The sequence below is a fragment of the Aquarana catesbeiana genome, linkage group LG08, assembly GCF_042186555.1.
Source record: "Aquarana catesbeiana isolate 2022-GZ linkage group LG08, ASM4218655v1, whole genome shotgun sequence".
NCBI lineage: Eukaryota > Metazoa > Chordata > Amphibia > Anura > Ranidae > Aquarana > Aquarana catesbeiana.
The window spans coordinates 205,575,631-205,601,464 of NC_133331.1; the positions used below are offsets into that span (position 1 = coordinate 205,575,631).

Here is a 25,834-nt window from a genome sequence, read left to right on the forward strand (position 1 = left end):
TACTTTTGCATCCTTCAGAAGAAATTCATCCAACTTCCAAGAAATAGTCCTCTCCACCCTATCAGGGAGCCTCATCCTCATAGTAACCGGAGAGTGGTCTGAGATGGTAGCAATTTCTATTCCAGTCTCCTCCACCCATTCCAAGAGACTATGTTCTACAAAGATGTGGTCTAATCTCGAATACGTCCCGTGCACAGGGGAGAAGAAGGTAAAATCTCTGTCCTTGGCATGCTGCAGCCGCCATGCGTCAACCAGGCGGCAACTGAAGAGTCGCCGCCCGATTGCACCAGTTGAGACCCTCCCTGCCCGGGACGTACTGTCGAGTACAGGGTCAAAACAAAAATTAAGATCTCCTGCCAACACCACCTCCCCCTCCTTGAATTTCATCAGCTTACTCAGAACTTGCCCAAAAAAAGATGTTGGGTTTTTATTTGGGCAATACACATTCGCCAAAGTAAATGCTCTATTTCCAATATTACCCTTAAGAAATATATACCGTCCCTCTGGATCCGACATTCTGTCTATCAGGCAGAAGTTTAGATTCTTCGAAAAGCCTATTGCCACCCCCTTGGCTCTCCTAATCGGGGAGTCACCATAGTACCATTTCGGCAAACCTGGGGAAAAGAGTCTTATCCTGGACTCCAACACCAGGTGAGTCTCCTGTAAGAAGACAATATCAGCACCGTAGTGTTGGAGCTCCTTCAGTATTTTGTGTCTTTTGGTGGGTGAGTTGAGACCTTTTACATTGTATGTTAAAAACTTAAGGTCGATCATTGCTCAAGATCTAACCCTTCTCATCTTCCCACTGCACTCCCCTGATCCACCCCGCAGGAACCCCCTCCCCCCCCCACTCACCCCTCCCCTCCCCCACCCACCACCTCCCCTCCTCTGCCCCTCCCCCCACCCTCCCCCCCCTGGCTGTATCCCAGCCAGGGGTGGAGCTCCAATGGCAGCACTTAAAAGCCCTCTCCGAGGGGAAAAAAAAAAAAAAAGGACCCTCGGAGGAGATATGTGAGGGCTAGATACCAGCCGCACCTCGACCAAGGGGACACCCCCCACCCACCCGCAGCCTCCTCTTTATATAATGTTCCCAATGTCCAGCAGCCAGAGTCGCGCTTTACTGTAAACCCCACGTGTCCCCTGGGAGTGGGGAGGAGAGTGAGAGAGAAAGAAAGAAAAGAGAAAAAAAAAAAAAAAGAAAAGAAAAAAGCCCTCTCCCCCCCACCCCCCAGGAGACCAAGGTTCGCCTCACACTCTGACAAAACATATTTTAGAGTTCATTGCCAGTCCCTTCTCTATCCCTCAGGCATCGGAATCCCCAGGCCAGCACAAAAGTCCCGCATCTCTTCAGGGAATCTCATCCTGTGAGATCTCCCCTCTTTAACGACAATCAGTGATGCTGGAAACCCCCAACTGTACTTCAGGTTGGCCCCCCGCAGTTGGTCTAACAGTGGTCTCAACCGTCTTCTCCTCGCCAGTGTGCCCGCTGAAATGTCTGCGAATATCTGTAAGTTTTTATTTTCAAAACAAACTGGGGGTGCCCCCCTAAGATTCCTCCATATTTTTTCTTTATCCGTATAAGAATGAAACTTCACGATTACATCTCTGGGGATATCATGGTTTAAATTAGGGGGTTTCCTCACCCTATGGACCCGATCTATTCTCAGCTCCTCCTCCTCCCTTCTGCCTAGAATAGGGTTGAATATCTTTCTCATTATGACCCCCAAGTCCTCGTTTAAATGTTCCGGAATGGATCTAATGCGCAAATTTTGTCGCCTGCTCTGGTTCTCCTGCTCTTCTATTTTAAATTCCATCATGCGATTTTCAATTTGCATCTTGCTTATTTGCTCTTTAAGGTCCAAAATCTCTTTAGCATGTTTTTCTGACACTTCCTCCACCTCTTCTACTCTGTGCAGTAACTGGCCCATGTCTGTGCGCACGCTCATGATTTCCGATTTTATAACATTTTCGAGTTTTGCGAACATTTCCAGCATTTCCATTCTACTCAAGCCGGGCTCCATATTTCTTAGCTCTTCCGGGGGGCAGCCCACTCCAGCACCTTCCAGGTCTAATTCCTCATTGTTCCTATCCCCCTGTCCCCCCTTCTGTTTCTGCTGATCTTTTTTTTTTTCCTTTGTTCCTGCTTGTTTCATTTCCAGGCCAGGACTTTTTAAATTTGCTTCTTTGAGATACCTTTGAATAGAGCTAGAATTGAGACTATCTCTTGAATTTTTAGTCTCTGTGGTTCTTTGGGACCGCCCTCTCATAGTTCAGCTGCTGCCAGCCGTACCTGCAGACAAGACTTTACGATTCTCAGCGCTTCACCTCCGCCTCTGACTAAATTGCACGCCTCCACACTCAAATGCGTCCCCGCTGTGTGAATAGTACAACAAAGTCCATACGCATAACCTCCTCACCCTCCTCGACTCTTAATGCCTTTATTGCCCACCTTTATTCTATTTCGACTTTAAGCTCTTGTATCTTGTTGTTTTGCACATATACTGCCCAACAGCTAGGGTCACGCTTATTATCTTAATAGTCTCTTGCAGTGCACCTCGTCAGTAGCAGGGGACCAGACCAAGGGGAGAGATAGTCTCGCTGATCCCCCTTTTTTTTTTTTTTTTTTTGAAGTCTATACACCGGGGCACACTGCCAGTCCTTATACGGCTTTATGTTTAGGAAAGGGAATTCTCATACCTTTGCTTCTGCTGACTTTCCATCCTACAGTACTTCACCTCTCCTGCTGCCTTGTTTTCCATCCTCAATCCATGTCCATGATCCCAATGCTGGTGCAGAGAGAGGAGGGTGAAGGACAGACTGGTGGGACCGATGAAAGAAGCGACAAACCCGGACTGCTCAGCAAGATCAGGGCTGCTAGATGGAACCTTTTCACCGCTCTGGACTCCAGCTCCTCACTCCTCACCTCCTCCGTTACTGCGGCTCCACTTTCCTTGGTTTGTCGTGTTGACAACTCTGGTCTCCTGGTCTGCTGGCGTTCTGGCTCTACAGCTGACCGAGGGCGGGGCGGTACTTATCTCCGACTGCCGCTTATGGCTGCTTGTGGCTGCGGGGCGCGGGAGGGGGATGCCGCCTCACGGGAGATACTATGTCTCGGCTCAAGACCTGACACGCTGCGGTCTCTCACCCCGCTCGTGTCATTCACCTTCCCGTGGCGGCTCGCATCATACCCTCACCTCAGCGCTGCCCTCGGGCCCCTCCCCCTATACGGACGTCCTGCGTCACGTCCTCATCACCTCGTCTCGCGGCCACCCACTTAGCCTCTTCGCAGCACCCATTCAGTCCACGGTATGGCTGGGGGGCAGAAACTAGAGGTCAGCTGATTGGTGAGGAATGTGAAGGGAGGGGCTGGAGGAGACCCTATCTCCTGATTTCAGCATAGGTGTCACTGCTACGAGACACCACAAAGTCAGAAACAGTGAGTGACACTACCTGTGATTATAGTTGCCATTAAAAGTCCCCACTACAGTTCTCAGATCAGCAGATGACCTTGATCAAGAGCACCTAAGTTGGCTAATCAGAACTCCCCCCCAGCACTGCCACTGATCTCATCCCCCACCAGCACTGCTACTCATCCCATTACTCCCACCCACAAAGGAGTAAGAGAAGGAATACAAATAGAGAATACATGGAAGGGCGAGGAAAAGAGGGTGGGGAACAAAGAAAAAGGGAGAGGAAAGAATAAGAGAAAGAACAAGAAAGATGGCTAGAGAGGGGGGATGGGGGGGGAGAAGAAATTAGGACAGAGAGAGATAAAAGGAGAACAAAGAGAAAGAGTGGTACATCCTAAAATGTACCATAAGGAGTTTTAATATTGTACGAGTGGAAGGGACTCAGGGAGCACTAAATGTCCTTGGGTTAGGAGGTGCAAATTACTTGTCTTTCCTTGGGTGCTGACAAACCATGCTACAAAAATAATTTTACTGTTAGGGGTCCTCACAACTTGGGAAATTTTATCAAGCTGTTACGGCACTAGAAGGTTGAGAACCACTGTTCTAGATGCTTCCTATAGCCTGTAATGAGTGTCTGGATTCCGGATGAATGTATTTTGGACCATTCCTCCTTACAAAACATCTCCAGTTCAGTTAGGTTTGATGGTTGCTGAGCATGACAGCCCACTTCAAATCACCCCACAGATGTTCAATCATATTCAGCTCTGGGGACTGGGATGGCCATTCCAGAACATTGTACTTGTTCCTCTGCATAAATGCCCGAGTAGATTTTGAGCAGTGTTTTGGGTCGTTGTCTTGTTGAAATATTCAGCCCCGGCGTAACTTCAACTTTGTGACTGATTCCTCAACATTATTCTCAAGAATGTGCTGATATTGAGTGGAATCCATGCGACCCTCAACTTTAACCAGATTCCCAGTACCGGCACTGGCCACACAGCATGATGGAACCTCCACCAAATTTTACTGTGGGTAGCAAGTGTTTTTCTTGGAATGCTGTGTTCTTTTGCCACCAAGCATAACGCCCCTTGTTTTGACCAAATAACTCAATCTTTGTTTCATCAGTCCACAGCACCTTATTCCAAAATGAAGCTGGCTTGTCCAAATGTGCGTTTGCATACCTCAAGTGTGGCGTGTGTGCAGAAAAGGCTTCTTCCGCCTCACTCTCCCATACAACTTCTCCCTGTGCAAAGTGCGCTGAATTGTTGAAGGATGCACAGTGACACCATCTGCAGCAAGTTGATGTTGTAGGTCTTTGGAGATGGTTTGTGAGCTGTTTTTGACCGTTCTCACCATCCTTCACCAATATTTTATGTGGCCTGCCACTTCTGGCCTCACTATGTTCCTCACAGTGGACACTGACAGCTTATATTTCTGCGATAACTTTTTGTAGCCTTCCCCTACCACCTAAACCATAATGTAGACCAATCTTTGCTTTCAGGTCATTTGAGAGTTGTTTTGAGACCTCCATGTTGCCACTCTTCGGAGGAGAGTCAAAGAGATCAACAACTTGCAATTGGCCACCTTAAATACCTTTTCTTATGATTGGATGCACCTGTCTATGAAGATCAAGGCTTAATGAGCTCACCAAACCAATTGTGTGTTCCAATTAATCAGTGCTAAGTAGTTACAGGTATTCAAATCAACAAAATGACAAGGGTGCCCAAATTTATGCACCTGTCTAATTGCTGATCCAAACACCCAAATATTTATAAATGACAATCATGGAAATTGTCAGAGGTTCCTAAACTTTTGCATACAGCTCTAACTTACCTGTAATGAAGTATTTATTCTCTGCCTGGCTGCTTCATAGTGTAAAAATCATCTGCCCGCTGCCGCCGGGTTTTTCCACAGCATTGATCCTCCAGCATTGCTGGGGTTAACACACCGCTATGAGTGTGAAAGAGCTGCGTTGCCCATCCATCCTTTTGAGCCAACCTCCTCTATTCATAGAACTCATGTTGTTTTTTCCTAGAATGTAAAATGTTCCCTGATTGGACCCTGTCATTCATCTGCCCATCCTCCATTCACAGAATTCCTTGCATTCTAGGAGAAAACAGTACTATGAATGGAGGAGGCGGGCAGAAGGGGAAGGTAAGCTCGATAGATGCAGTTACATTTTATATAATCCAGTGGAATCGATTGGTAGAACATAATATTATTTTTTTATTACGTTGTTTGGGTCCAATGCGTACTCCCCACTGCAGCTCTTTAACTGTGCAGTGCACATGCACTCACCGGCCACTTTATTAGGTACACCTGTTCAATTGTTTGGTAACACCATTTAGGGTTCCAGACGTGGTGAAGATGACTTGCTGAAGTTCAAACTGAGCATCAGAATGGGGAAGAAAGGGGATTAAGGTGACTTTGAACCTGGCATGGTTGTTGGTGCCAGACGGGCTGGTCTGAGTATTTCAAAAACTGCTGATATACTGGGATTTTCACACACAGCCATCTCCAGGGTTTACAGAGAATGGTCTGAAAAAGAGAAAATATCCAGTGAGCGGCAGTTGTGTGGACAAAAAGGCCTTGTTGATGGCAGAGAAGAATGGGCAGACTGGTTTGAGATGATAGAAATGCAACAATAACTCAGATATAAACAGTTTGATACAATCAAGGTATGCAGATTGTATCAAACCTTGAAGCAGATGGGCTACAGCAGCAGAAGACCACACCGGGTGCCATTCCTGTCAGCTAAGAACAGGAAACTGAGGCTACAATTCACACAGGCTCACCAAAATTGGACAATAGAAGACTGGAAAAATGTTGCCTGGTCTGATGAGGCTCGATTTTTGCTGCAACATTCAGATGTGGGATCAGAATTTGGTGTAACAACATGAAAGCATGGATCCATCCTGCCTTGTATCAACGGTTCAGGCTGGTGGTGTAATGGTGGGGGGGATACTTTCTTGGCACACTTTGGGCCTCTTAGTACCAATTGAGCATTGTTTAAATGCCAGGGCCTACCTGAGTATTGTTGCTGACCATGTCCATCCCTTTATGACTACAGTGTACTCATCTTCTGATGGCTCCTTCCAGCAGGATAATGCACCATGTCACAAAGATCAAATCATCTCACCACTGGTTTCTTGAACATGATAATGAGATCACTGTACTCCAATGACATCAACAACCAGATCTCAATCCAATAGAGCATCTTTGGGATGTGGTAGAATGGGAGATTCGCATCATGGATGTGCAGCCAACAAATCTGCAGCAACTGTGTGATGCTATCATGTTAATATGGACCAAAATCTCTGAGGAATATTTCCAACACCTTTTTGAATCTATGCCATGAAGAATTAAGGCAGTTCTGAAGGCAAAAGGGGGTCCAACCTAGTACTTGCGAGGTGTATCTAATAAAGTGGCCAGTGAGTATATATATATAAACATTGGGTTTAGTGTCACCATTCACTCTTCAATAGGCGATTGATTTTGTTTCTGATCAATCTCTCCAGATAGGAATACTCTATCCACAGTCAACAACACAATAGATTGATATGCTACACACAGGGAAGTAAATTTGAATCGATAGTCAGAAGATACTATCATAATTTCATGAACAAAGGCATCTTGGTGCTGCCAACTGATGAAAAGAAATCAATAATTTTTTTGCCCTGGCCGATTGACTCTGTTTGATTAAATTCAATCTAAATAGTCTAAATTGATCAATAGGGAAGTTATGGCAATTTGATTATTTGCTGATTTAGCCCTCATTTACTTTGAGCCTAGGCTAACACTGACAGTGGGAATGAAATCATAGGAGTTCAGCTGAACTCACCCGATTTCATACCCGCATGTCAGTCTCACTTCTGGATCGATTTCAGAGACATCTGTGCGGGTTCCTGCACAGATGTCTATACAAATCGTACCCTGAAGTTGCCAAAAGTAGTACAGAAACTACTTTAGGGAATCAAAGTCGGCGTTGCACGGATTCAGATGGTTCATTGCCGGCAATAGCCACCGATTTGGCATGCAATTTGACATGTCAAATCGCATGCCAAATCGCTTCAATGTGAACCTAGGCTGAATGCAGCTTTGAAATTGTGTGACTTCATCTGAAATTGCACAATTTCAAAGCCGCCTTTCAGTGCAACTTGAAAGACTTGTGTGTGGGTTCATGCACAGATGTCTATTGAAGTCTCACCCGAAATCGACAAAAGCAGTGCAGGAACTACTTGTGCAAAATTGGTGCGGTGCCGCAAAGTGCCATTGGAACAATGCCATTGCTGGCAATAGGCTGTGACTTGTCATGCGATTTGACCTGTCCAATCGCATTAGGAGTCGCTCCAATGTGAACGAGGGCTTTTTGAACGAATCCTGCATCAATCAGATTAAAAAAATCAAAGCATGGATGGCCACCTTAAGACCAGCAAACACTAAACTCTTCCCATACTCCAAGGTATTATGAATATTTTCCGACAATACATTTTAATCCCGAAGCACAAAAGGTGGCTGTTGATAAAGCTACTTTTTTTTTTCTACAAATCAGACAGGTCCCTATATTGGTTAGTTAGGTGCTTAGACTTTGTTCTGTAGTCCAGTCCTTGCTCCTGGCAGGCGAGGGGTTAACCCTAGCCAATCCAGGCAGCCTGCGGCTTTGGCAATGCATTTTCTGGCTGATTGCATTTGATGGCTGTGTCTGCTCCTTCCTTTTGCCCTTTTCACTCCAGCACAGTACATGTGTGAGTGCTCTCCCCCTCCCTCCTTCTCCTGGCTTGCTCCTGGCTGCAGTTTATTAATTAAACTGGGTGTAGCTGAGTGCCCATTTGCTGCTGTCTTCATTAGCACTCAGCTCCTCCAGAGGAGAACGATCCACCCAGCTGGGAGATAGCATCATCATCATCATCCCTGGACCCCATCACAGGATACAAATACTACATCCTTCCCATGTCATTATCTTCTCCCCATCTACAGCTCACCTTAGAACTTTCCCTTTTTTCCTCTCTACTTTAGGATGGGCTCCTTCCAGCCCCTACACAGTTAAGGTGTGGTGGTCCCATTTTTTTGGAGGATGTGATTGATCAGGACTGAGTCCCTTCTGCAGCAACTTTTTTTTTCCTTGGGTGGATTTCATTGTCAGAGAGTTGTGTGATCACAAGGAGGGGGGTCGTGTCTCCTCCTGATCCATTTCCCAAAAGCAGCCAGACAGGGACATGCAGCATGATCAATGACAAGAGGCAGTGCGGAGCCCTGCTGCATGCTGAGCACTCTCCAGCTACTGGGCTCAGATGAATTAGACTTGTGCCAGCTGTCAGCTGCACCACCTGCACCACCCTGTGTCACTGGACAGCAGCAGGCACCGGACAGCATGGACCAGTCTGGCTGAGGGATTACCAGCTTGGCAGCCCAGCTCAGACTTCTTCTTCTTCTTCCAGACACGCCCTGGAGACATCAGAAGTGGATTATTATTGCAAAGGGGCAACTTTCTACCTCCTATAGAGCAGACAGTGTCAGCCCACCATGGCATCTGTCAGGTGGGCACTGTGCATCGTCTGCCTGGCTCATGGTAAGTTCTGCTTTATCCTGATTAGGGGGCTCAGCCTTTAGCACGATGTATCTAGAGTGAAACATCCCTTTAAGGGAAGTTTTAATATATAAGGAATACAAGCTGTATAACATTGCAGAATATAATAATTTTAATCATTGCTATTAAAGGAATAATTATTTTGCTAATCTTTAAGCCGCCTAGGATTCATCCAGAGGTTTCAAAGGGTTCCTTGAGCAATGAGCAATTTCTTTCTTTCAGATAAGTAACCACAGACACTAATTATCTTTTTGGCTGTATGTAAGGGGGGATTCCTCCCCATGACCACAAATCTAGGAAGAATTCTTCCTATTGATCGTCGCACTAATGTACCACAGGTTGTAGATAGTCATTATCAGAGGTTCCCTGAAACCAGAAAGTTATATCAAGGGTTCCTTCACCCTAAAAACGATGAGAAGGAAAAGTATCAGATTCTACAAAAAGAACTAGAAAGAAGAATTTTGTCCTACACACATTATCAATAGTTGGGTACCAATTTAAAATTTGACAACCCAATAATGTTGCAGATTGTACTTATTTCTTGTGTTGTTGGGCTTGTACAGACTCTTGAAGTATTCATTGTCCTGAGCGTGATTTACTAATTTACAAGTCCTCCATTCGTTTCATTAGCAGATTCTTCAAAAGCCTATACCAGCATAAGGGAACAACCTAAATAATAAGCATATTAAAAGTCCCTCTGCTAATCTCTGATGCAGCCCTTCTCAACCAGGGTTCCTCGAAAGGCTGTTGGGGTTCCTCTAGAGGCTGTTGGGGTTCCTCCAGAGGCTGTTGGGGTGCCTCTAGAGGTTGTTGGGGTTCCTCCAGAGGCTGTTGGGGTTCCTCTAGTCTAGAGGCTGTTAGGGTTCCTCCAGAAGCTGTTGGAATTCCTCCAGAGACTGTTGGGGTTCCTCTAGTCTAGAGGTTGTTAGGGTTCCTCCAGAGGCTGTTGGGGTTCCTCCAGAAGCTGTTGGGGTTCCTTGGGCAATGAACAATTTCTGCCTCTCATATAAGGAATCTCTGACACCAATGATCTTTTTAGCTGACAGTAAAGGGGGATTCTTCCTAATTACCCTAAATGTATGATGCATTCTTCCTACTGACCACCACACTGAAGTACAGGCATACCCCACTTTTAAGTATACAATGGGGTGTACTGTGATTTGTAGATATAGTAATTATTAGCAGGGGTTTCCCGGAACCAGACATTTATTTCAAGGGTTCCTCCATGTTAAAAAAGTTGGGAGTGGCGGCTTTAAAGTATCAGATTTTACAAAAAGGACTAGAAAGAATAATTTAATTCTACACACATTACCTAATAATTGGGTACCAATATAAAGCAGAATAGCCTGATAACATTGCAGATTATTATCTATGTTGTTTTCTTTAGGTGTGTACAGACTCTTGAAGTATTCAGTACTTATTGTGAGTGCTTAATTTAATGTGTTCCCAGGCCAGCTGCAAACAAAGTCTTTCAATATCATTTACAGCAGGTACTTCAAAAGCCTGTACAAGCATAAAGAAATGACATGAATGAAAACCATCTTAAAGCCTTTCCCAACCAAGGTTCCTCCAGAGATTTTTAGGTAGCAATGAGCACCCTTTTGCCTCTCATAAAAGTAACCACTGACACCAATGCTCTTTTTAGCTATTATTATTATTAATATTATTATTATTATACAGGATTTATATAGCGCCAACAGTTTGCACAGCGCTTTACAATATGAGGGCAGACAGTACCGTTCCAATACAATTCAATACAAGAAGAATCAGAGGGCCCTGCTCGTTAGAGCTTACAATCTAGGAGATATCTGTAAGAAGGGGGGCTTCTTCCTACTGACCAAAAATGTAATGTAAATATTTAAAAGGTATGGGGGGGGGGGGGGAGATTTACTAAAACTGGAGCACTCAGAATCTGGGGCAGCTGTGCATGGGAGCAAATCAGCTTCTAACTTCTAATTCAATGAAGCTTTGACAATTTAACCTGGAAGCTGATTGGTTTCTACACAGAGCTGCACCAGATTTTGCACTCTTCAGGTTTAGTAAATAAACCCCATAGTCTTCTAATAGCAATTCAATTCAATATGAGTACAACAGATGCTTCATAAGCCTGTTCAAGCATAAGGGAACAACATAAATAATAACCATTTTAATAGCTTCTCTGCTAGCCTTTAAAATGTGACATTTTACAAAGTGAACTAAAAAACAATGTATTCTAAAATTGCACAGCTTATCAGGGACCTCTGTACAGTGACTGGCAGACCTTGATTTGACAGCAGGACAGCTATATAAGACAACAGGTTGTAGTTATTACCAGTCTTGTTTGTTTAGGCTTGTACAGACTCTTGAAGTATCTAGTGTAAATACCTAATTTAATAGCTGGTTAGCAGTGGACAAAAATACCTGGTCAGCAGTGGGCAACGCCTTATAGAAAGGACCAGAACAAGAGTTTTTCTTCTTGAGCTCAAAGGATACTTCCCTAAAGAGGACGCAATGGGATTGATTTACTAAAACTGAAGAGTACAAAACCTGGTGCAGCTGTGCATGGTAGCCAATCCGTTTTTTTTTTTGGTTTTTTTTTGTCAAAGCTTAATTGAACAAGATGAATTTAGAAGCTGATTGGCTACCATACACAGCTGAACCAGTTTTTGCACTTTTCAGTTTTAGTAAATCAACCCCACTGCCACAATTTGAGGTTAGAAGAAAGGCAGTTTAAGATTGCACAAAGGGTTCTTTACTGTTAGCGCAGTAAAAGGTGAATTTCCTCCCCTAGGAAGTGGTACCAGCTGAAGGTGTTGGCATTAAAAAAAAAAAAAAACCTTTAGATGTCTTCCTCAGGAGGCAGAAGGGGCTATGAGAATTGTTCTAGGATACAAATCACACACAAACACATACACGGGTTGTACTGGGTGGACCTGTGTCTTTTTTCACCCTTATAAACTATGTAACTATATATGTAAAAGGCTGAGGAAGCATAAAAGGACAAGGTGAATAACAACCAGTATACAATGTCTCATTGCTAATCCCTATATTATTATATTCTACAAAAAGAACTATTACATTGTATTTCATAAATATTATTGGTAATTAGGTATCCCAGACACACAACATTTACACATTTTACAACAAGGATATCATTGTAACCATTCAGCAGACTCTGAAGTTGGTTTGGAAAAAAAGTGAGATGGAAAGTTGAGTTGTCACATAACTTTCATTTTTTCAGGTAGAATCTTATTTATTGCTATGGGAAACAGTTGCCTTTTTGTGCTTATTTCCCTATCTCCGGTATTAATAAATTAGGTTTATTTTCTTGTATTTCTGAATGTTTGGTTAGGTAAAATAATATAACATGATGGCAGAATGGTATTGTGATTGGTGTAACAGTAGGTGCAGGGTCAGTTCAGCGCTCAGCGTCCCTTTTTGTGACGCACAAGGAGTAGCATGCAGGTGACTTGCTTCTGCCCGCAGGTCTGATAAGGATCCAAGCAGCTGCCTCTTCTACTAATGTAAACAGGAGCCTGTGGTATAGTTCTTATCTCCATATGTCAGTGTTTGCTCATAAATTTCAGGCCTACAGGTGATACAAATCAGGCCTGTTGAATACAAGCGTGCGGAATAAGTGAGAAGCAATGACAGGCAGAGCTCTGCAGTGTGGATGGATAGATGTCCAATAATAATAAAACGTATTTATTGTTTGATAGGACAATATTTATTCCTTTGTAGTACAAATACATCATAATGTTTCTGTTTCTTTTTTTTTTTTTTTTTTCCACATCACTAAACAGTATTTGGAGGGCTAAATCAGTTTGATGTTCATTAACTGTCGCCTTCTCATATTCACATCATAGTGGATTATACTTTTTCTCATTGCTTTTTATATCGTCATAATGACCAAAGGATTCCATTACACCTCTTTACCATCAAGTCCTCTGTCACTTCCATCTCGTAAGCCCCACCAACTAGGACTCGATAACCAAAGGGACCCATCCTTTTCCAACTCAGTTTAGAGAGAGAGGGGACCAGTAAGGAGAAAGAAAAAGGACAAAAACACCAACAAAAAATACAAAAAGAGGGGTTTGTAAAAATGAACTTGTGGGCTCCCCGTGCCCATCTTCTACTGACCCAGCCTGCATTGTGCACCGAATTGCCTATGCCCTAATACCCCGATCCCCCCCCCCCCCCCCCACCCGCTCATTATATATTTATCCTGTGCCCTACTAAACTATATATTTAACTAAAAATGTTCATATCCAGAAACACTTTATTATAGCATCCTTTGCCTGCAAGGATACCAGTTACCTATATACCTATATTGAGCCCATCCCTCAGTCTATTAAGTGCCTATGCCGATCCAGCTATTATTGACGCTTCACTTTCTCTATTAACATCTTCCACATACTTTCAAATTCCTGAAGATTGCCCCTTTTTATGTACTCCGTTCTTTCCTACCCAGGGTTTCATTCATTATAGAGATCCAGTCTTTCACGGTGGGGGGCTCCTTTACCTGCCATCTAAGTGCTATCAACTTTCTAGCCTGGAACAGGGCCCGCATGACAGCTAAGGTAGTACTCAACCTTTCTCCCATCACTCTTCTATGCCCCAGAATACATGTTTCTGTTTCTACAATACAGGAAAACTCTTTTTTGAGCCAACCACAAATCCGTTCTTCTTAGGGCCAGTTTTTAACATCTGTGGGGTGCATTTTATATGCGTTTTGACTGTTATCATAGATAATGTGTGTTTTTTTATGAAAACGCACTTAAAACATTTAAAAGATGCACAGGTGCGCACAGGGCCCTAGGCTTCCTAGCACATGTATTATTTTTTTTATCATTAAAATTTTTATTGTTTCACAGAAAAACAACATAACAGCAAAAAAAACAACAACAATGAAGTCACATAATGTAAGCATAGGCTACTGATTGAGCACATGTATTATTTATCACAGATATTTATATGGCGCTGACAATTTATGCAGCACTTTACATACATATTGGGGGGGGGGGGGGGGGGATTTATTAAAACTGGAGAGTATAAGCTCTGCACAGAAACCAATCAGCTTCCAGGTTTTATTGTCAAAACATAATCGTACAAGCTGAAGTTAAAAGCTGATTGGCTACCATGCACAGCTGCACCAGATCCTGAGTACTCCAGTAAATCCCCTCCATTGCTTACCTCTCAACTTTTTGAGATGAGAACGAGGGTCACCTATTAGCAAAAGTATGTAGGCATAGGACCCACCCCCTGCCACGCCCTCTAAAAGGAGAATTATAAAAAAAAGAAGATTGGTTAAACCCATAAGTGCTTCTTTTTTTTTTACCACTATGAGATCCCTTTCACACTGAGGCAGTTTTCAGGCGTTTTAGAGCTCCCAAAACAACCTATCCCATTAAAATGAATGGCCAGTGCTTCCAAAGCGCCTGAAAAGCGATTCGGAAACGCCTTAAGCAGCCCAAAAATGCGCTGCTTAAACAGCGGTAAAGCGCCGCTAAAATGAGCAATTTACCACTAACACTCAGGCGGCCCCAGTGTGAAAGGGGTCTTATTCCTTTATATTGGCTTTTGAAATTTGGAAATGCGGCAATTTAGAAATTGGATGAAAGATTTAACACTGGGAAATGCTTTTTGAAAGACAAATAGTGCATTTTATATACAACTACTGTAAATAGATCAGAACAAAATGAGGGACAAATGAGGAGGAAAGAGGGACAGAGTGACTTTGTTCCAAATCCGGGACAGTCCCTCGAAATCAGGGACAGTTGGAAGCTATGTCATTGCACACTCACATCAGTCCCTGACATTGCGGAGCTCACAATCTAAGGTTTCTATATCACATGCATATATACACATACTAGGATCAATTTAGAGAGGAAACAATTAACCTACCAACATGTCTGGAGTGTGGGAGGAAACCAGAGTACCCAGAGGAAACCCACACAGGCACAGGAAGGATGTTCAGACTCCATGTAAGTAGTGTCATGGGTGGGATTCAAACCAGCACATACATTCACATGGTGATGGTATCTACAAGGACTGAACCCCACACACCCTGATTGTAGAACCCCCTTAACAGTAGCAAGGAGGAATTGTTCGAATTGTAGTCATACCATACTTGTTATCATTGACTTGGATTTCATGAAAACCCTTCTAGCTCAGCCAAACACAGTGGTAGATTTGCTAAAACTGGTGCACTCAAAATCTGGTGTAGCTCTGCATGGTAGCCAATCAGCTTCTAACTTCAGCTTGCTCAATTAAGTTTTGGTAATAAAATTTTGCACTCTCCAGTTTTAGTAAATAACCTTGACTGTTCTGTGCAACCTCATCTATTTTTATGATTGCTTTTGATCTCGTCTCACCCTACATACATTCTTGCAATTTAAATCTAGTAGATTGTATCATTAGTTTGTGGTGTGTATGTCCAGATTGATAGAGTGCCATCCCTGTTATTAACAATAGCAGTTTTAGTTGGGTTATATGAATGAGGCAGGTCACCAAGTGCAGTGACCTACAACCGTCATTGTTCTGCCTTCTGTAGACTGATGAATGCTGAGCAGTTACTAAGGGATCATGCACCCATTTCTTTTTGTATTCTTCTAAGAAATTGATCTGTAAGCTGGTTCCAGAAGTCAAAGTGATACTTTATGTCTGTCTGTAGATATGTGTCAAGTAAGTTTTGTTATGAGTCTGTTTGTTGAGATAAACCTATTCCCCCCCTGCATGGAATTCAAAGAGATTAAAATTATTTAGTGCGTCTGCGCTTTATGTATTCAAGTCAGTGAAAATCACTGCAATCTCAGTTTTTCTTTGAGTTGACTTTCATTTTACCCTGCATCATAATTTTATCGTTTGAAATTAATTTTATGTTCCCTGGAAAGAGACTTCTGTCCTCTTCCTGCAGCAAATGCTCATTACAGAAGTGATTTCATTACAGAGGCACTTTAATGTTCTGAAGCCAATTCACTGGCTAATTTTTATGTGGCCTGTGTTACAGCAGCAGTTACAGCAATATGTGTTTGCTACAATATTATACAAAATATTGCGCAGCATCCATGTGATAGAGGTTGATGGAAAACCAATGTGTGTGCTGCCATTAAGTCAAGACACTTGGAAGATGGAAGACTTTAAGATCTGTTCTAGATGTCTACCTGTTACTTCCATAATATATTCTATTATTCAACTTATTAAATGCTTTATTAATAAGGCAGAGAGCATCAGCATTTACAATTCTGCGTTATACTCATGTAAGATAAAATGGGTTACTGCACTTTGCACACCATTATTCTTCTATTCACTGCGTTATTAAATAAGATAGGCAATGTTACATAGTTACATAGTAGATGAGGTCAAAAAAAGTCCATCAAGCCCAACCTATGTGTGTGATTATATGTCCCTGTATGTTGTGGTCGTTCAGGTGCTCAGTTTTTTTAAACTATCGATGCCCCCCCGCTGAGACCACGCCTGTGGAAGGTAATTGCACATCCTTGCCACTCTTACAATAAAGAACCCTCTACGTAGTTTAAGGTTAAACCACTTTTCTTCTAATGAGTGGCCATGTGTTTTGTTAACCTCCCTTCCGCGAAAAAGTTTTATCCCTATTGTGGGGTCACCTATATGGTATTTATAAATTGAAATCATGTCCCCTCTCAAGCATCTTTTCTCTTTCAATGTTTGAAGGATCTGACTACCCAAAAACGAATTATTCAGTCTTGGGGAAAAAAAGGCAGGGGGATAAATAAACCCACCAATGTTCTAACCATCAGATGGCCTGGTAGAAAGATTTACAGAATTAAGGTCCCAGCTCCAGCTGTATGGAAGTTTTTTTCAGGAATGTTACATTAGAGAAACTGATGACGGAGGAATGAGACTCCTCGCTGCAACAGCACAGATAGAAATTGGAGAGGCAGGGATTAACCACTTCAGCCCCGGAAAGGTTTTAACCCATTAATGACCAGAGCATTTTTTTGCAATACAGCACTGCGTCGCTTTAACTGACAATTGCACAGTCGTGCGACGTTGTACCTAGACAAAATTTACGTCCTTTTTTTTCCCACAAATGGAGCTTTCTTTTGGTGGTATTTGATCACCTCTGCAGTTTTTGTTTTTTGCGCTATAAACAAAAAAAAACAACAGTTTTTTTAAAAAAATACTATTACTATACTAAAAAATACTGCTATAATACATATACAAAAAAATATAAAAAAACTAATTTATTCATCAGTTTAGGCCGATATATATTCTTCTATATATTTATGGTTAAAAAAAATCGCACTAGGCATATATTGATTAGTTTGCGCAAAAGTTATCGCATCTACAAACTATGGGATAGATTTAGGGACTTTTATTTTTTTTTATTGTTTTTACTGGTAAAAATGATCTGCGATTTGTAGCGGTACTGCAACATTGTGGCGGACAAATCTGACCCCAAATTGCACTTTTTGGGGAACAGTGACATTATTACATTGATCAGTGCTATAAAAATGCACTGATCAATGTAAAAATGACACTGGCAGGGAAGGGGTTAACACTAGGGGGCAATCAAGGGGTTAAGTGTGTTCCCTCAGCGTGTTCTAACTGTAGGGGGATGGGCTTACTGAAACATGATAGAGATCACTGGGAGCAGTAGATCCCTGTCATGTCACTAGGCAGAACGGGGAAATGCCTTGTTTACATAGGCAGTTCCCCGTCCTGCCTCTGCTCGCCGCGATCGCGGGCCACGGGCGGACACTGAGTCTGCGGGACCCGTGGGCACACTCCTACGGCACCCGCTATCCTGCTTTTACAGACTGACATACAGGTAGGTCCATTTGCGCAGGAGAGCCATTCTGACGAAGTATATCGTCGTGAGCCGGTCGGCAAGTGGTTATAGGGAGATCTCACTCCCCAAACTTTATGTGAGAGCCACCCGCATCTGTATCATGAGAAGTAAGACTCCAAAGATGGAAAGAGAAGAGGCATAGATCTGGGAAGATATCATTATAGAGGCCCCAGACTCTCTGAGAGACCCACCCATATTTGCAACATGAGGAGTAAGACTTCGGAGATGGAAGGGGATGAGGCATAGATCTGGGGAGATCTCACTATAGGAGCCCCCAAACTCTATGAGAGACCCATCCATATCTGCAATATGAGGAGTAAGACTCCAAAGATGGAAAGAGAAGAAGCAGAGATCAGATGGAGATCCCCAAACTTTATGCGAGACCCACCCATATCTGCATCACAAGAAGTAAGACTCCAAAGATGGAAAGGGAAGAGACATAAATTTGGGAAGAGCTCCCTATAGGAGTCCGCAGACTCTCTGAGAGACCCACCCATATCTGTAACACAAGAAGTAAGACTCTAAAGATGGAAAGGGAAGAGGCATAAATCTGGGAAGAGCTCACTATAGAAGTCCCCAGAGTCTCAGAGAGACCCACCCATATCTGTAACACAAGGAGTAAGACTCCAAAGATGGAAAGGGAAGAGGCATAGATCTGGGAGATCTCACTATAAGAGACCCACCCATAACTGCAACACTAGGAGTAAGACTCCAAAGATGGAGGGGGAAGAATCAGATCACAGAGGGAGATCTCACTACTAAAATCCCCAAATTTTATGACAGACCCACCCATATCTGCAACACTAGGAGTAAGACTCCAAAGAAGGAAAGGGAAGAAGCACAGATCAGAGAGAGAGATCTCACTACAAGAGTCCCCAAATTCTATGAGCGACTCATCCATATCTGTCAGACCCTTTAAAGGCCAATTCAAGTTCAGATAATTCTAGTGGGGGGAAAAAGAACAGTTATGTATTTTACCAACAGATGTTTGTCCTTCTGTTTGGCTGCAGGATTGCATTGATGTGTGATAAAATATAAATAGTGTAGTAATTAGTAAAGCTGAATTTGCCGACACTTTAGAATCTGTTGTCAGGGTTTGCTTCAATCGTTCCAACATGTAAACTAGATAATTACTATCTAAGACAACATATGTGTTGGCAAAGTAAAAATTCTGTATTGAGCTGAAGTTAATTATAATGGTTCAGCATTTTGGTGTTTCTGCACTAGAAATCTATCCTTTGTGTGCTTTGTAGTCCATATGAAGCACTCTTCTGGGTTTTAAATGGTTATTTTTTTCCCTTTTTCTCTGTTATTTGACCTTGTTGTACATATTTAGCAAGTGCAGCCTGTGTGTATATTAATAGGAATTAGTTATGTCTGTAAATGATTAGTAAAGCCATTCCCTGTGTTTCCTTTAAGACAAAAGTTTGATGCTTGTAATGTCAGTATCTCTATTGGGGGCTGAGATTTAACTGAAGATAAGTGTAGTCCAAGGACATGGATCCAGATTTAGTATGATATTACTAAATGGGAGCCTTCTAAATCCAGTTAGCATATGTTTAACGTCCTTGCTAAATCCCAGGTTAAACTGGCAAACATTTCTCCCATGAGGAAGCATATTCATGAAATGCAAATTGACAACTTAAGCTGTTATCAGTGGCACAATGGTAATACAAAAGGACGATATCTTTTACTCACCCCTCAATGCTGTTTGTAATAGATGGTGATAGAAGCCTACCACAGGACATTATGGGAGAACATTTACCAATTGGGGTGCACAGCATGGCAATGCTAAGGAAAAGCAGTGAGACAGATTATGAGATGGATCCACCAAGAGTTTAGCTTTGTTTTAAAGTTTTCTCTCTCTGCTGCTCCAAAGCAATACTGATATAAAATAAAACTTGCCACTGCCCACTTGATAATTGTGCATCTGCATGGAATGAAAATCTGCCTCATCTACAATGATCAATCTATCTCTGACTTTTGCAAATCTGTTGCAGTTTGCTGCCCAGGATTGTAGGAGGCGGGGTCGTAAATATCCAGAAAAACCATTAGCAGATCATCAAAATCCTCCCTGTTCTAAGCTTTAGAGTACAGTTCTTTGCCGTGGACATGCCAAGTGTTGCTCACTGGAGCCCATTCTGGCTCCATAAGAGTGTTATACAAAAGACAGAGGCCGCACACTGCTGATGTCACTTCCTTCCAGGATTGTTATTTGACAAAATGGTGCAAATTGGAATCCCCACCAGGATACCCACCCTATTAATGCTTTTCACCCAACCAACTAATACGACCAAGCCTGGCAAGATGAAACACGTTACTGAGGTGGATTTATAGACAAAGATTCCAATATGAATCATTTTATAAAGATCCTTGATAGAAGTGGGGATCCTAGTAGATGATAGTCTCAGCAATGGCATGCAATCCCAAGCTGCTGCTAACAAAGCAAACAGAATATCGGCATGCATTAAAAAGGGGATTAATTCCAGAGATAAAACGATAATTCTCCCGCTCTACAAGACTCTGGTCCAGCCGCACCTGGAGTATGCTGTTCAGTTCTGGGCACCAGTCCTCAGGAAGGATGTACTGGAAATGGAGCAAATACAGAGAAAGGCAACAAAACTAATAAAGGGTCTGGAGGATATTAGTTATTCTCTCTGGAGAAGAGACGCTTGACACATAGGTTGGACTTGTGTCTTTTTTCTACCTCACCTACTATGTAACTATATAAGTGACATCAGTGGTATGCGGCCTCCATCTTTTGTACAGTACACATAAAAACTGTTGCATAGACTTTGCTTACTTAAAGGCAGCCTGATTGGCACTTAATTTTGGCATTAATTTGCTTGATCAATGGACCTTAGTGTGCCTTGTCTGATAGCGTTTGTTATAGAAAAAACGATATTGAGAGATATACAAAGGCTGCCATTGTTAAACTATTTTCTGAAAATACTGATTGCCCAGCTCTTTCTAATCCACTTATCCAGTACAAGTTTGCAGATGTGACTTCACCCCAACCTGAGTTGCTGCATGCATGTTCCAGGTTAAGCCCCATACACACGATCCGAAAATCGTACAAAAAATGCCGCATTCAAATCGATCGTACAAGAGTTAGTACAGGACTTTCGAGAGCCAATCAGGACAGTTCATCCGATATTATTCTATCGGACATGCACAGAAATATTTTTCGTATGATGCCAGATCGTACGATTTTCGTTTAATCAGGACAGCTATTGTTCGAAAATGCAATACAAATGCATTACAACACATGATATCACTTCTGAATTTTAATTCTGTCGTACGGATTTTCGTGATTTTAGTAAACTCATCAGATTCAACGTGAGATTAGCATGCAAAAGAAAAGGGACGATCATTCGTCTGATAATCGGATCATGTGTACGGGGCTTTAGTGGCTCTAAACCAGAGATAGCCAGGCAGCTGTCATTTTTACAAGATGTTTGGTAAAGACAACCTCTGTATAGATCTCAGTACCAGGTTTCCTTTAAGTGTCCTTCTTATAATAGAATGGGTTTTGGTGTATTACATTTCCTCTTAGATACTTTTTTTGGATAGCCCTGTGATCACCTGACTTCATCAGTGTGGACATTTGTATGATGTTCCAAGTTACACATGTTAGAGATTTCCTTCTGTTCTCTGACCCCTCCTGTGCACATACAGGCTCACGTTTGCTAGTTTATCCTAAAGCAGCACATGATTAGGTGCAGCTTTCATGAGGCTTGAAATTTGCTAACTGTGCAATACTCTGGTAATACAGCAAGTTGCATTTTGAATGACAGTAGCAGTTCTGGGATCTTGGTTTGTTGTTGTATCTGGATGGGTATCAGAAATGAGTAATACAGCGAGATCATAGTGTAATTTAAAGACTATACGTCATTCCTGATATTACTAATACCTATTTCTGCACTCTCATACTATATGCAGTAGACTCCTTTTCCCAGAAATGCATGGTTATAATCTATTGGACTGCTTTAAACCAAAGGGAGGGGGAGGTGGAACAGATTCCTTGTATCTTTAGAAAGATGAGACCTCATTTTATTTCTTTTAATTTTGTAGAAAAATGGTGAATACGGTGGAAAAGTGTTTTGAGGAGTACAATAAATGTGGACCAGATGTTAGTTTCTTGCTGGTGTTTTAAAGTTACTTAAAATTTCTGTAACATTAATTAGATGTGTGCATTTATCTAGCACTGATGGGGTTAACTAAACTGCTTGTGAGTGTATTTGTGCTCCAAGTCCTGGTCAATGTAGTGAGGGTTCGGAGCAGTCATCCAGAGTCCCTTTTGGTAAGGAGCATTGATTCGTTTCACCGCAGTTCTATAGGGAGGAACAATACGGTCAGCTTGCCAGCATAAGGATGAGCAATTACAGACATGAAAGCAGCATGGGCATAGTTTTATGTCATGTAGAACACACTGTGCTATGTCACAACTACAGCTAGTTTCTGGAACTGGGGATAAGGATTTACTTGATGAAACAGAAGGAGCTGCTCAATGACTAAGTGAACTGACAGCAAAGTAGTGACATGAGACACTTGTGACATGACAGACGGCTGGCGATCCCTGGATTTGGTGGCTGCTGGGCTCCTTCTAATGATGGACAAGCTAACTGCAGCCTTCCTTTGTTCAATGTATAAGCTGCAGGCATTAATGGACTGCAATGCTTACAATTAGGATTACCACATTTTATTCTCTATAATGATTCATAAATATATTGTGATGCTCATTGTACCTGCTCTACCAGGTGAACATCCAGAGAATCTGTTTTCTAGAATTAATTACATACACATTGTAAGTGTCTTTGTACAAACTCTTGGAAAGCAGGAAGATTGGCACTAGAACTCTGGGGTTATCCTATTGGTATGAGAATTTAAAGGTGGTATTTGGACAGAGAGTTTGGATTCTTAGCTGGCAGCTTTTCCATGTCAAAGGATATTTACAGTTTCCTTGGGTTGTACCTTAATAGATCTTAGATAAAGATCTAAGAATTCAATTAAATTAATTAAAGGATGACCCAATGTGTTTTGGGGGCCTCAAAAATTAGTATATTTAGTATAGTATATTAATATATTTATATACATATTTCTGTTGTTTTTTTAGCCCTGATGAATGAAGCATTTTTTAGGCCCCCAAAATACATTGGCTCTATACTTTATCCTAATTCATACTGCAAAAATGATATACCTGGACAAAGAAATCCTATTTGTACAAGTTCTGGTCAGGGGGACATTCAGTTTTCTAGAATTATCCTTACATGCACTGTGAGTCACATTGTTTAAGCTCATAGATCCCAACTTTGGGAACCAAATCCCCTTGTCCATCTTTCCTCCTCAGCTGTCCTTCTTTTTGGTTTGATGTATAGACCTCTTTAAAAAATGAAGTATTTAACTACCAGAAGTGTTGTATTACATTACATATTTTGTCCAACCTCTAGATGATTGCATTTGTTATTTTAAAAGAATCAGCAAAAAAAAAAAAAAAACATAGCGATGAGAAAAAGCACTTGTGGGTTCATTTCCATGATCTGTTAACCTGGGGGTGTTGTGGCGTGTATCCTTTTCCTACATACTATGTGGCTAAAAGGTCTCTTGCAAGTTATGGTCAGGTGAACACCCAGAGTGTAAATTTTCTAAAATTCTAGTACATATATTATAGTGTAATACTACAAGATTTCACAGATAGTACTTAGCTTGACATGTTTCGCCCCTCCCACTGGGCGTCATCAGAAGCTGATGACGCCCAGTGGGAGGGACGAAACATGTCAAACTAAGGACTATCTGTGAAGGCTGTTTGGATGCCAAGGCGGCAATTTTGCACATTTTAAAGATTTTTGATGTAAGTGTAATGATTTTAAACCTTTTAAATAAATCTTGCAGTATTACACTATATCCTCTCTCTCTTCACTTGTCCGAACTTTACCATTGCAATCATTCATGATTGAGTAAAGTATGTAGGACCCATAACAAGCGGTGGAGGAGAGAAGGTTCCATTCCATTCCATTCTCTGAGGTACAACCAACTTATCCATTTTGCTGGACAGAAGATACCATCTTTAAACACAAAGGCGCATTGGTTTTCACTATCTGGTGAGTGGGGACCCAGGAGGGGAACACAGGAAGTCACCAAGATTACACCTATGTGTCACCATTTCCGTACTTCACAATAGATGAACTTTATTGATTGCACTTTATTTTTTGCACCTTATTGTATTATATTGTATGAATTTATTGGCACTTTAGCACTTTGCTGTATATGTTGTTATATGACATATATTTGATGTAAGTAGATGCAAATTATGACATAGAGATGCAGCGCTGAGTATTAATTTCTTTTTTATCAGTTTTTTTTGGTGGTACTTACCTCACACTACAGCGGCAGCCCCATTGCATATATCCTGTATATGAGTGTGTGTGTGTGCAGACATACACACACGTTGACATTTTGGATTCACTAAAAATACTTTACATTTACATTTGTTTTATTCACTCACTACATTCACCCCACGGCGCGGGTCCATTCTCATTATTATGAGAATATATTTTCTAGAATAAATATTGCAAGTCCCATTGTATCAACTCTGATCAGGGGGGCATCCGGAGAATGCTTTCTAGAATTATTAATTTACACATTGTAAGTCCCATTGTATCGGCTCTGACCAAAGACATCCAAAGAATATTATTATTTTACAAGATTTATATAGCACTGACAGTATACACAGTGCTTTACAATGTAGAAGGGGAACAGTACAATTACAATACAGTTCAATACAGAAGGAATAGGAGGGCCCTGATCATGGAACTTACAATCTAAAGGGAGGGGGAGGTGGTACGATTGGTAATAGCTGCGGGGAATGACCTGATGGAGGTGACTCGGGTACAGTTCTTAGGTGGAGGTGGGTTAGGCTTCTTTGAATAGGTGAGTTTTCAGGGATCGCCTAAAGCTGAACAGGGTAGGGGCTGACCAGACATACTGGGGCAGGGAGTTCCAGAGAATAGGAGAGGCTCTGGAGAAGTCCTGGAGGGGAGCATGGGACGGGGTGACCAGGGAGCTAGAGAGCAGGGGGTCTGGGGAGGAGTGGAGAGGACAATTTGGGCAATATCTGGAGATGAGGTTGGTGATGTAGTATGGGGCGATGTTGTGGTTAGTATTTTGAATTTTATTCTAGAAACTATTTTCTAGAATTATTTATATAGGCATTGTAAGTTTCATTGTACCAGCTCTGACCAGTGAATCTTCCAGAGAATATGTTTACTAGAATTATTCATATACACATTGTAAGTGTCCTTGTACCGGCTCGGACCAGGGGACATCCAAAGAATATGTTTTCCAGACTTATTTATATAGACATTGTAAATCTCATTGTACTGGCTCTGACCAGGGGGACATCCAAAGAATACGTTTTCCAGAATTATTTATATAGATAATGTAAGTCTCATTGTACTGGCTCTGACCAGGGGGACATCCAAATAATACATTTTCCAGAATTATTTATATAGACATTGTAGACATTGTAAGTCTCATTGTACTGGCTCTGACCAGGGGGGCATCCAAAGAGTACGATTTCCAGAATTTTATATATATATATATATATATATATATATATATAGACATTATAAGTGTCCTTGTACCGGCTCTAACCAGGTGAACATCCAAAGAATATGTTTTCCAGAATTATTTATATAGACATTGTAAGTGTCATTGTACTGGCTCTGACCAGGGGAACATCCAAAGAATATGTTTTCTAAGCGTATTTCTATACACATTGTAAGTTTCATTATACCAACAATGCTGATTTGGACATCCAGAGAATAAAGAAACGATTGCGAGTAATTAGTGCACATCAGAGAGCACAACACATGTAACCCAAAACATTTGCTTCCCCCATCCATACAAGGAACACTGCCATAATTGTATTATGGGATATATTCAAGTAATGGTAGCAAATCAAAAAGTAGACATGTAATTTAATGTGTATCCAATGTGATCTCTAACATCTGTATAATGATAACCTAT

At 41.9% G+C, this 25,834-nt stretch overlaps 1 protein-coding gene across 1 annotated transcript in view; it reads left to right on the plus strand.

Annotated features, from left to right (window-relative positions):
* Nucleotides 1-8,137: 8,137 nt before the first annotated feature.
* Nucleotides 8,138-25,834, plus strand: part of RET (ret proto-oncogene) — a 155,968-nt gene continuing 138,271 nt past the window's right edge. The window contains exon 1 of the mRNA XM_073596843.1: nt 8,138-8,976. Coding sequence (XP_073452944.1) covers nt 8,931-8,976 — 46 coding nt within the window. The 5' untranslated portion in view covers nt 8,138-8,930. The remainder of the gene's footprint in view (nt 8,977-25,834) is intronic.